We start from the raw sequence: 13,465 nt of genomic DNA, 5'->3' as shown, positions 1-13,465 counted from the left end.
AGCTACTGGAAGTGGGACTCAACACCTCCCTGTGTGCCTGGGTCCTGGACTTTCTCACCGCCAGGCCCCAGGTAGTCAAGATGGGAGGGAATACATCGAAGTCCCTCACCCTGAGCACAGGATCGCCCCAGGGTTGCGTCCTCAGCCCCCTATTGTACTCCCTGTACACACATGACTGTGTGGCTAGGTTCAGCTCCAATTCAATAATTAAGTTTGCTGATGACACTGTGGTGGTGGGCCTGATCTCAGACAATGATGAGAGGGCCTACCGGGAGGAGGTGGCTGATCTAGCACTCTGGTGCCAGGAGAACAGCCTCCTCTTGAACATCAAAAAAACGAAGGAGCTGATCATGGACTTTAGGAGGGCACATCATCCGAGGACGTACACTCCATTGAGTATAAATGGGGATCCTGTGGATAGGGTGAACTGTTTTAAATATCTGGGAGTCCACATCTCTGAGGATATGACATGGTCATCACACGCCTCAGCACTGGTGAGTAAGGCAAGGCAGCGCCTTTACCACCTCAGGCAATTGAGGAAATTCAGAGTGTCTCCGAGGATCCTCCAGTGCTTCTACGCAGCGGCGGTGGAAAGCATCTTGTCCGGGAACATTACCATCTGGTTCGGGAATTGCTCTGCCAAGGACAAGAAGGCTCTGCAGAGAGTAGTGCGTTCGACCGAACGCACTATGGGAACTTCACTCACCCCCCTGCAGGAACTATACAACAGGAGGTGCAACTCCAGGGCAAACAAAATCATGAGAGACCTCTTCCACCCCTGCAACAGACTGTTCCAGCCGCTACGGTCAGGCAAACGCCTCCGTTGCCATGCAGTGAGAACGGAGAGGTTGAGAAGAAGTTTCTTCCCAGAGGCAATTCGGACTGTAAACGCCTTTCTCACCAGGGACTAACTGTACAGAACGTTTTTCCTTCTATTATTTATTATGTAAAATAATATGTGTGTTATGATTGTGTTTATAATTTGTTTGGTTGTTTTGTTGTTCCGCGAGCATTGCCACTTTCATTTCACTGCACATCTCGTATGTGTATGTGACAAATAAACTTGACTTGACTTGACTTGACTTCCTCTGGCAGCTCATTCCATATACCTACCTTCCATGCAAAAAAGTAGCAGCTGAGGTTCCTATTTAATCTCTCCCTCTTGCCTTAAATGTATGGCCTCTGATTCTTGATTTACAAAGATGTTGCGAGGAGGGCCTGAGCAAAAGGACTATTAAGGACAGATGAGGACTGTTAGGGGGCAAATATGTACACTGGAGCTGTGAGATGGAACAGCTGCTGAAATCTGAAATATAAAAGAATTCTTCAAGTGAGATAGCACCTGTGAAGAGAAAAAATATTGGAGTTAGATTTTGAATTCAGCCCTCAATCCAAGAAACTGCAATCTTTGTGCCACTAAGGATAGGTTTAGCGATATGTGTTATGGGACATGCCAACACTGAGAAACCCTTCAGCATCCTGTAACCTAATTGTACATTTAGCCTCCTGCTTCTTATTTAACATCAGCCATGGTTTTCTAAAATCAAAACAAAACTGCATGTGCTGGACATCTGAAATAAAAATGTACTGGAGAAACGTGATGAAATTTCAGGAGAAAGAAACAGTTAAAACACGTCAATTACCTTTCATCTATCCTGCTGTTAATTCTGAAATGTTTGCTCATGTTCATAGGTCATAGGAGCAGAATTAGGTCATTTGGCCCATCGAGTCTACTCCACCATTCAAACATGGCTGATCTATCTTTCCTTCTCAACCCCATTCTCTTGCCTTCTCTCCACAAAATTTGAGATCCTTACTAATCAAGAACCTGTCAATCTCTGGTTTAAAAATACCAAATGATGGCCTCCACAGCCATCTGTGTCAATGAATTCCACAGATTCACCACAGTGACTAAAGAAATTCTAAAGGTACATCCTTTTATTCTAACACTTGGCACTAGACTCTCCTGCTCTCCTGCTAGTGGAAACATCCTCTCCACATTCACTCTAACTAGCTCTTTCACTATTCATTAAGTTTCAATGAGGTCCCACCTCATCCTTCTAAACTCTAGCGAGGCAATGCAAGGCCATTCACCCAGAACAATTATGTAAATATAAAGAGCCATCAGTGGAAGCAAGTGTGCAGAACACAGCCCAATGTTGAGACAATAGCAGATGCTCACATCATAGTTAATTGTGTGGAAGTTAACAAGAGTGATGAAGAATTTTTTTTAAAGCATATGATGGAAGTCTGAAATAAAAATAGGAAATTCTGGAAATTTTCAGCAGGTAAGGCAGCATCTGTAGAAAGTGGGTGGGTAGTCAGAGAGAGAAAATTTGGAATAAAAGCTATGAGACGAGGGCAGCAAGAAATAAAAATAAAGAAATGTGAAAGGTTGTCAATTGCAGGGCTGTAGGTCATGCCTAGCAGGCTAAGCAATGCTTATAGCGAGAGAAGATCAGAGCCAGCATCAGGAATGGATGACTTGCAACATATGTGGCCAGTTCTGCAGCAGATGGAGTGTAAGAGTTACCCAAAGTTATAGAATTTCATATTGAGTCTGGAAAGTTGGTGTGCCCAGATCAAAGGTGAAGAATTCAAGATTGCACATTGTAATAATAATATCATGTTTAATGATATGATTCATACAATAGTACTAAAGGCACCACATCAATGTAGGTGGCCTCAGAGTGGGAATGAAATGGAGAATATTTAAGAATGATGAAGAAACTGGTATTTGCAATGTGTATTTTGTAATTGGGCAAAAAGGAAACCTGGTAAATCAAGATGCCTAGCCACGGGTTATGAGCAATTACAAGCACATTGTGTGGAAGATTGATCTAGTATCAGATGCTTACTGAGAGTTAGGTTGTTTATTTACCTGTCTGAAGAAGAGTCACAATCTGGAAAGTTATCTGACATTTTCCTCCATAGATGCTTCCTGACCCGATTTTCCAGCAGGTTGTTTTTTTTGCTCAAGAATCCAGCATCCACACTATTTTGTCTCTATCAGTGCAACTAAATTTGAATTGATTAAATGTATTCAGTTTGGTGATGGTAAAATCATGTCAGGATCCCCAAGTCATATCGTGTTTAATTATTCCTACAAAGATCCTAAAGGCACATTAATGTAGGTGTGTAACCTATTTATTGCAAGCCACAGCCAGATGATCATGCATTGAAATCCCAAGTGGAAGAGGAAATGTATGTTGGAGAAGCATGGGTTTTGATGAAGATGGATCACAGCAACTGGGCAATATCATTTGTAAAGGTTGCAAAATAAATAGTCAGGCTCTTCGATGACAACAAGGTCTCATTCAATCAAGTGGTCAAAAGCAAGCACTGTCTAATAGTAACATAAAGCCTTTATGCTGAGATGGTGGAGCAGAATTATTTGCAAATTTTCATTCATTTCGCGCGCGAGCACAACCGAAGGTTGGTCAGAAAAACCAGGAAGAGGAAAATGTGGAGTCCATGGAGTTTTATTTTTGTGACATTTGCAATGTTGACACAATCGATGAAACATGTTGCAAAAGTACAAATGTCCCTGTCCTGCTAAACAAATCAGACCTGTTTTCTGAAATTGACTTAGCAGGTTGGACAGTTTCAACAAGAATAAACAGTTCACCAGAATGTTTTCTTGTGACTATATACAGGAACATATATTTAGAAGATGGAACAATATAACACAAGAACAGGCCCTTCAGCCCACAATGTTTGCAAAACATAATACCAAGATCATCTCTAATCTACTTGCACATAATCCATATCCCTCCATTCCATGCATATCCATATGTCTATTAACAAACCTCTTAAATGCCACTATCGTATCTGCCTCAACCAGCACCCCCAGCAGCACGTTTCAGGCACCCACCATCCTCTATGTAAAAAAATATCCTCGCATATTTCCTTTAAACTTTACCCCTATCACCGTAAAGCTACGCCCTCTAGAATTTTATTTTTTCATCCTGGGAAAAAGCTTCTTTAGCTAGCTTATTAACAATATTAAGATCCTGTGATGGTTTCAAAAAGATCAGTGAACCTAAAATACGACTAGGCTCCCTCCACTAACCTCACCTGAAGGTAGAATGGGTGGTATGGTGAGAAACTCACCTGTTTCTGCACTGGCACTGTAATAAAGTCTGCCTGTGTTATTCTACACATGTCGTCCATAAATCTTCCCCTCCACCCACATCTCCACCCTTTCACCACTCCCTAGAGCTGCCAATTCATGGGCGGATGCTTCTGGATGTACGCCATTTTACATTAATCTTTCAACGCACTTGAAATTGAATGTTTAAAGTCTCAGTCAAAGCACACATTTGATTTATCTATCTTTGTGTGTTTTTGTCCACTAATGGAGAGGAACAGTGTGAACTCATAATCAGTGGATTTTATTTACAGGAAATTTACTATCCTCAAAGTCAAGATAACGACCTTATAATACCAGCAAACTTCCCATAGAGGGGAGGAATTATTGCTTCGTTCCATTATAATTGTGAGCGAAGAGTCAGCCTTGGATCTGATCTGTGAAGGACGCAATAATTAATGCATCTCTGAGGTGTGCTTTCCTCGAGTTAACAGGTAAAACGATTCCTATTGACTTTTTCTGTCTTTGCTCCTGCCCATAGATTTTTCCTTATTCACTGATTCAACCCATTCCCCTTGCAGTAGTTTGAGGATGAACACGTCTGGTGTTATACCTCACTCCTTGCTGTACAGCTGCCACATAAATTAGACTGTATTTTCACCCTTATAATTGTTCAATTTCAACATTGAGTCAGCTGATTTGCTGCTGAAACTTTCAGCCATAAGTTTATTTAGATTAGACTATTCCATTGGCTGACCTCTCTTCTGATCACTGTAAAACTGAGGTCATTCAGCCGCCTTTCCCTATCATGTCTCATTTACCCCAGAGCTCATTGACATGGATTCTTCCCAGCCAAAGCAACAACAATGTTTTACATTTCTCCTAATTAACCACATCCATGTACAGTATATACGCTCCTCCAATTCAATCTCTTGTGACACAGGTATGTACCTTCCACTAATTTTCACCCCTACTTTCTCTGCCATTGCCAGATGTGTCTTCAGCTATCCAGGCTCTCATTTCTGGAATTGTCTCCCAAAGCCTTTTTGTCTCTCAGCCTCTTAAACTTTCCCTTTGTCATTTCAAGCTGCTCGGCACCTACCTATCCCTTAATATCTCCTAATGGGACAAAGACACATTTTCTTTGGTGACATTCCTGTAAATTGACTTGAGTTTTTTCAGTTTCTTAACAGTATTTTGTATTTGAATTGTGCTATTATTAAGGTGGGAGTACATTTACTTTAGTGAATGGTGGATAATTTTAACTGTTCACTGGCCAACACTTGCTCTGGTGAGTTGGACATTCATTTCACACATCATTTCATTTTCAAAAGGCAAATGGCAGATTGATATTCACCTATGCTATTATCTATTCAGACTATTGTAGATCACAAATCAGATAAGAAATCAAATGAAAACTGAATTATTTTAAAGAAATAATTGATAGATACAATATTTACTACTGTCCACAGAATTCTGCCACTCTGTAAATTTGAGGCCCGAGGTATCTGTGTGCTGTGCATATAAAATGTGTAAGACGTTGCAGCCCTTGTTGACCCTTTGAGGGGCTATTTCTCAAATTCTGGATGCATTTTTTAGCATGCTTCTAATATTTGCACATTTCTGAGCAAATTCCATGGTCGCAGTCCTGCATCGGGATAGATGAAAAAGAGGACATGAAACATCAAACCATCCCTTCGCCCATCCAGATGTTGCTTGACCCACTGAAGTTTGCTAGCAATTAGTTTTGTGCTCCAATTTAATATATTTGATCAGCTTCAACAGTTAATCCTGGGCCAAGTACGTAAGTAAAAAGATCAGGCACAATTGCTGCCCGAACCGAACTTTGTACAAAGCTGCTGAAAGTTATATGCTTAGGGTTTTATATCAAGAATGATACCATTTTGATGATTCCATTAAAATGAGAGGAAGAACCAACTATCAATGAGTGACCTGGATTGCTTTGTGATGAATATAGTTTAATAAGGAAGAAATTATGTAATAACTTTGCAGAAAATGATAAGCAAAAGCAATGTTTCTGAAATAGCAAACGTAGAGGCAAAGCAAAAGACTTAGTGAGCATCTACAGAAAGCAATATTGGTCAAATTAATTAAAAGGCATGGCAGACACAAAATGCTGGAGTAACTCAGTGGGACAGGCAACATCTCTGGAGAGAAGAATGGGTGCAGTTTTGGGTCGAGACCCTTCTGCAGATTTTCAAAGTTTTTAATCAGAAGAGATTGAACTGTACAAGTCATGATGAACTGGTCTCTGAAGAAGGTGATGTGGGGCTTGAATGGGAAGCACCTAGAGTTGTTTTCTTTCAAACGGAACTGGCTGATTAAGACATGATTAGTCTATTTTGGATGATGAAGCATTATTTAGTATGTTTTTGATAATTGATCCATTGGGATCAGTATGTCTTTTCATCAATCAATTGACCTATTTTTCTTTTCAGGCAGGAGTTGAGAAAATGTGCACCAGCCAAGAACACATTAATATACCGGAAATGATTAGGAAGAAACGAGACAAGCAGTCATTGAGTGCAGAAGAAATCCATTATTTTGTTCAAGGCGTAAAAAATTCAACCATCCGAGAATGTCAGATTGGTAATACTGCCACATGATCTTTGGTTCCTTTTCAATTGTCCAGAATATGCAATAATGAGACAAGTGATTACCAGTCAACACTGGGATTTATCTGTTATTAATCAGTGGAGTTTTATGCAGAACAGAACTGCTTATTCTAGCTCTGGGTTTGATCAATTCTTAACCAAGAGAATAATTCATATCAGAATTCAAGGCTTGGGAGTGGAAAGAATTACTAGGACTGACACACGTCAATGCCATTCAGTGGCTTGTTTATCAGTCAGAGAGTCAGACAACATGGTTGGGCCTTGTTGTTTGCCTTTGTCAATTGTTTTTGTTACTTCCTCAAAAAACCTCAATCAGATTCGTAAGACATTATCTCCATGCTAATTATCTCTAATCAATTCCTGTCTATCCAAATGCATACATATCTTATCCCTCAAATTCCTCTCTAGTAACTTGCGTACCACAGATGTTAAGTCCACTGGCCTACAGCTCCCAGGCTTTTCCTTGCAGCCCTTCTGAAATAGAGGCACAACATTAGCCACCCTCCAGTTTCCTGGCACGGCACCCGTGTCTAATGATGATTCAGATATCTCAGCAAGGTCACCTGCAGTTTCTTCTCCAGCTCCCCACAGTGTCCTCACAAAAAATTGACATATAAACATAGGAACAAGAGATGACCATTCAGACCCTCAATCCTGTTTTACAGACGGAAAGACTCAAATCTTTTCAGCATGGCAATTATAATTAGGCTACGATATCCTAACCCAAAAGAAACTCAGGCACATTTTCACCACTCTTAATCAATCTCAATTGTTTTCAACTTGTTAGAAGAAAAGCCTGGATTTAAAGTAAACAAAGGTAACATCTGTTCATGTCTGTTCCCAATCCAGAAAGACCAAGCACCAACCCTTCAGTGCCGAGAACAGAAAAGAAATGTCCACCTCTCCTATCCAGTGACTCTATAAACATAAATTACCTGGGAATCATGCAATTCAGATGATAAATGTTTATTACAGATGCAATAGTATGCATCTTGTTATTCAAATGAATCTGGAAGTATGAATTTTCATGGTCAAAAATCTTTGCCTTTTTTAGGCTCAAATTTAAGTTCTTGAAAATATAATGCTAAATAGGAGGTGTGAGGGTGTAGAGTTTTGTTAGTGTTGCTAAAATCTCCAGATAAACTCGATGCAGATCAATAAGGTAACATTAAGCTCAAGAACACTTGCAAAATATTCAAAAAGGCTGAATTAAACAAAATAGCTGAATGCAATTATTCATTTAGTTCAGTTGTACTAGTTCCTAAGTGTTGCTGCCTTATTCTCTTAACCAATTAGTTTTTTCAAACTAAAGAGTAACTGTTTATCAATTTATCTGTCTCTGACTCAGGCTGCTCTGATTAATCACTTTTTCAAAAATAGGGATTAATGATTAATCATCCATGATTAATCGATGAAAGTGATTACATTTCTAAACTCTCTCTTTTCTGAAGCTTGTACTAGAATAGAGCAGTTTGAGAATTCCTTTAGTAAAAAATAATGTTTGGTAACTTTTCATCCACTTTATCCAGCAAAGCTAAGCAAAAATGTAAACATAATTGATTTATTAATTAAATGCATTAACATAATTTCAAACAGCAAAATGTTGAATAACTAGATTGATTTTCAAGGCAAGGTTGGATGTTTGGCACAACCTTCTGGTGAACAAACAATAGGAATTTAATGAAGGATTGTGAAACAACTTACAAATAGCCGCTATTTCCGTCATCATTCTAATACCACCTGGAACACAAACATGCCTTCGTTGCACAAGGTCTGAAAATCCCAAGTATGAGAGAAGGAATTTGTGATATGGTCATGAAGTTTGGAACAAAAATCTGGGAAGAAATGAAGCAGGAACTGTAAGAAATAGTGGAATTTCGGGACTGCTTTTCACTCACTTTGGACAAGTGGACCTCAAGGAGAAATCAACGCAACATGTGTTTCAATTTGCATCACACCAAGCTCTTTGGTCTTGGGATGATATGAATCAATGGTTCAATGTCTGCCCGAAAAGGACTAAACCTGAGCATTAATAAACTTGAATCCTTTGACGTTGATTTGAAGAAATATGTAGGAGGGATGACCAATGATGGAGCCAATGTCATATAGAAGCTCGGACAAAATCAAGCATTTTCAGGCAATTGTGTCATTCGCATGGCATTAACTTAGCTGTGGTTGATGTGTTGTACAAGCGGCCACATGCTTGCTGATGGTGATGAAGATGAGAATGAAGAGGATGACTTTGATGAAGAAGAGGAGATTGAGGAGTCTGATGATGGCAATGATGACCTCATTGTCGAGTGTGTTTGAAGATCAATCCATGAATGCTGATGTTGAATTTGCAGACAACATTGCTGAATTAATCTGAAAAATCTGAAAATGTTCTACAATTTTCCACAAATCACACTTGAGAAATTAATTACTGCAAAATTTAGTCAAAGGAAATGAGATGGCATTGATCCTTGACTCCAAATGTTGGAATTCAGCACTGAGGTGATTAGAACTGAATGGTGTCGTACCAACAGTGTTAGTGATCTTTTATCCAATCATATTATCTTATCTGAAATTGAACTGCAGCTGGCATCTGAGTTCGCTGAAAGTTTGGATTTGAATGAAATGAAAAGGGCCCTAGTGAGACCACACCTGGAGTATTGTGTGCAGTTTTGGTCTCCAAATTTGAGGAAGGACATTCTTACTATTGAGGGAGTGCAGCGTAGGTTCACAAGCCCGGAATGGCGGGACTGTCATATGTTGATAGAATGGAGCGTATGGGCTTGTATACTCTGGAGTTTAGAAGGATGAGAGGAATCTTATTGGAACATATAAGATTATTAAGGGTTTGGACACGCTAGAGGCAGAAACATGTTTCTGATGTTGGGGGAGTCTAGAACCAGGGCCCACAGTTTAAGAATAAGGAGTAAGCTTATTTAGAACGGAGAAGAAAAAGAGGAGTTGTGAGTCCGTGAAATTCTCTGCCTCAGAGGGCAGTGGAGACTGGTTCTCTGGATGCTTTCAAGAGAGAGAGTTAGATAGAGCTCGTAAAGATAGAGGTTTGGGGAGTAGCAGGAACAGGATACTGATTGTGGATGATCAGCCATGATCAAATTGAATGGTGGGCTTGCTCGAAAGGCTGAATGGCCTCCTGCACCTATTGTCGATTGTCTATTTTACTCTAAGCCCCAGTCCACTATTACAATAAAAGAGTGCACACGCACAAATATGTAATCTCTTATCCACTAACACATAACAGCCCACGTTCGCAAATCTACTAGTACACAATGTTAGTACACAATGTTAAATGTACACTAGCAGTGTATTGTGTATTTGCACACTATACACTGACCCACTAACACAATATGCTAGTTCATTATAAACTGGAGTAGTGTACACAGAATTGGTGCATACAAACTCCTTCCTCTGTAAATCTGAGATTTACCAGTTCTAAATAACTGGAGGCCAGGCTGGTGTTAACATAGAACTGCACAATCCAGGAACACAGCCCTTTGGCTGACAATATTTGTTCAAACCATGATACCAGTTTAATGTAAACTAATTTGCCTGCATATAGTCTGTATCTCCCCACCCTCTGCACCTTCATGTGTTTGGCTAAATGCCTCATAAATGGTGCAATTGTATAACATTCCACCACCTTCCCTAATTGTGCATTCCAGGCACCTACCATGCTCTGTGAAAGAAAAAAAAATCACAAATCCCTTTTCATCCAAATCATTCATTAAATTCATAAACAACTAAGGTCTCAGCCCTGATTGTTGTGGAATCCCAATGGTCACCGACCTCCAGTAGGAACAACACCTGTCAGCCACTAGCCTCTGTCTTCCGGGGCCAAGACAATTTTATCTAATTCAGTCAATAAAGTCTCCATGAATCCCATGTGCCTTGGGATTCTCCTTAACCCTTCTCACCATGGATGCTCCATGGTCTTTTAACCCTCCTGATTCCCCTTTTAAGTACTTTCCCGCCTCCTTTGCATTCTTCAAGGGCCGTCTCCAATCTCAGCTTCCTAAACAGATTTACTTCCTTTTTCTTTTGACTGAATCTGCAACATCTTTTTTCATCCAAGGTTCCCAAACTACATCAACCTTTCTTTTTCTCCCTCTTAGGAACATGTTGGTCTTGAATTTTGACTAGCTGTCCTTTAAATGGCTCTCACAGTCAGATGTCGAATTATCCAATAACACCTGTTATCAGTGGAACAGATGAAATGTGTCAGAAGAAACTGCAGAACTGAAGATAGACACAAAAAGCAGCATTTTGTGTGCATCTTCTGTTTAAACCAACACCTGCTCTCAATCTACTCTTCCTAACTCCTGCTTAATACTGTTGTAATTAGCCTTCTCTCAATCATTCACTAGTGTTGGTAGAGACATTGAACATTCGGGTGTTTCACAGAACTGACTGCCATATTCATCCGTAACATCTTTGATGGTCTTGTGGTCATGATATTGAACAAAACTAACATCACACCATTCCAAGTGAAACTGATTTGCCATAATTATACAAGGTTATTGGGTTGCCCTTAACTAGTTCTCACAATTTTCTTTTTCAGGTGCTATGCTAATGGCAATTCGCCTGCAGGGAATGACACTGGAGGAGACTGTGAAACTGACCCAAGAGATGAAAATATCTGGGGTTGTCCTGGAATGGCCAAAGGAGTGGTCTAGTACCATGGTTGATAAACATTCCACAGGAGGAGTTGGTGACAAGGTCAGCCTTATTCTGGCACCAGCCCTGGCTGCCTGTGGTTGCAAGGTACGGACACAGAAGTGGTTGACAACAGGAGCCTGGGGGTAACTGAAATATGGATGTGGGTTTTGGCAGCAGATGAAATGAGATGAGGAAGGGGTGTAACTGAACAGAAATGGAGTATAGAGAAAGTTGGCAGCTCAGTGACAAGCTTGCAAAGTGTCTGGTACTGTCAAACAGTGACTAAGGAGAGGGATAGAGTACTATCTCAGCTAGGCAACATGAAATGTATTGAATACGTGAAATAAATCCATCAAAGGCTGCTGAGAGGTTGGTAAGGATGAGGAGTGGCTGTGAGTTATATGCAATGTCAATTGTAAATGTTGTTTACCTATTCTGTGGTGAACCAGAGAGATTGGTTGGAAAAGTGTAAATATGGAAGTAAAACAGCTGGATCCTGATTTGGGAGGTAACAAAATCTAACTTTGCAGAGGAAGGGGTAGATGAAGATGCCTCATAGTTTATTAGAGCAAAGGAGTCAAGGTTGCAGATTTGGAGAGAAGAAATGTTGGCAAGTTTCATAAGAAGTGGCAGGAAGCCTTAACAGGAGAGAGGGAACTGTGGACAATGATGCAAAGAGACGAAAATTGATCCGTTTTCTGTTCATATAGATTTGGAACAAGTAAGTCCCAATACTTATCCTTTTGACACTTACTGGTCAGACCCCTCAACCTGAATACGACTCGCATATTCCTACTCTGTATTGTGTTTATCAACTAATCCTCAACAAATGCCAGTATGTTATTACCAGTGCCATACACACTAATTTTAAATATTACTCTCTGATGTGGTAGGCTAGGCTCTCTGAAAATCTAGTTACATCAAAGCCAATGATTCATCATTATATTTTCTGCTGGTTGAAAGTCCAGAAATGGTAACGGATTTTCCTTTCATTGATTCGTTGAATCTACCCCATGCTATATTATTTTCCAAGGATTCTGCAAACCACTTCCTGAATAACAGATTCCATCATTTTCCCTCCTACTGATGTCAGGCAAAACTGTCCATAGTTCCCAATTTTTTATTTCCCTCCATTTTTATAGTAGGCTCCAATCTGCGGGAGCCGTTCTAGAAGATGGAATTATGAAAGATCTGAATCAGAGCATCTGCCATCTCAATAGGTGCTTCCTTCAAAACCCCAGTATGCAGATCATCAGATCCTGAGACTCAATATCTTCAGTATCACTAATTTCCCCTGTATTAATTTGTATGCTCATTTCTTAGACCTTAAATCAAAAATTACCCATTTGTAAAATTTGTTGAGTTTTCTGATTCAGGACAGTGCTAATTATGACAAAGTAACGCACTGTGGCATCTCAACGTTGTGAAAATTGCTTTTGAACTGCAAGGTCTAAATGTGCAATGAATGTTGCTGCTCTGCAGGTTCCAATGATCAGTGGCAGGGGACTGGGACACACTGGAGGTACACTTGACAAACTAGAATCTATCCCAGGATTCAACATTAACAAGAGCCCAGAGGAGGTAAGGAATGTTTGTCAAGGTTTAATTTTTGCTGTGGATTACCAACGAGTCACATAATTGCATGTTGGAGTCATTTGACATCAGTAATGGGGAATATATTCATGGGATTAATCTGGTAAGTAATACATGACCTTTTGCGAGAACCATTTCAGGAGCAAACAATACAACACCTGACATGAATTTGATGCTTATGATTATCACAGAAATCACAAGTATAGTTAGTGTGAAGCATAGAAACATAAAAACATAGAAAATAGGTGCAGAAGGAGGCCATTCGGCCCTTCGTGCCAGCACCGCCATTCATTGTGATCATTGCTGATCGTCCCCAATAAATAACCCGTGCCTGCCTTCTCCCCATATCCCTTGATTCCACTAGCCCCTAGAGCTCTATCCAACTCTCTCTTAAATCCATCCAGTGATTTGGCCTCCACTGCCCTCTGTGGCAGGGAATTCCATAAATTCACAACTCTCTGGGTGAAAATGTTTTTTCTCA

At 40.1% G+C, this 13,465-nt stretch overlaps 1 protein-coding gene across 5 annotated transcripts in view; it reads left to right on the top strand.

Moving 5' to 3' along the window:
- The window catches only part of tymp (thymidine phosphorylase), a 30,396-nt gene that overhangs the window by 7,063 nt on the left and 9,868 nt on the right, over nucleotides 1-13,465 (top strand). For 2 of the 5 annotated variants that reach the window (XM_055653254.1, XM_055653255.1), the window contains exons 2-5: nucleotides 4,405-4,584; nucleotides 6,550-6,700; nucleotides 11,294-11,496; nucleotides 12,874-12,972. In XM_055653254.1, coding sequence (XP_055509229.1) covers nucleotides 6,565-6,700; nucleotides 11,294-11,496; nucleotides 12,874-12,972 — 438 coding nt within the window. In that variant the 5' untranslated portion in view covers nucleotides 4,405-4,584; nucleotides 6,550-6,564. Of the gene's footprint in view, nucleotides 1-4,297; nucleotides 4,585-4,858; nucleotides 5,034-6,549; nucleotides 6,701-11,293; nucleotides 11,497-12,873; nucleotides 12,973-13,465 lie in introns of those variants that run through there. The other 3 variants (XM_055653256.1, XM_055653253.1, XM_055653258.1) reach the window with 3 other exon arrangements.

This window comes from Leucoraja erinacea, chromosome 22 (assembly GCF_028641065.1).
Source record: "Leucoraja erinacea ecotype New England chromosome 22, Leri_hhj_1, whole genome shotgun sequence".
Lineage (NCBI taxonomy): Eukaryota > Metazoa > Chordata > Chondrichthyes > Rajiformes > Rajidae > Leucoraja > Leucoraja erinaceus.
The sequence above is the reverse complement of the archived record's forward strand: the minus strand, read 5'-3'. Positions and strand labels throughout refer to the sequence as shown.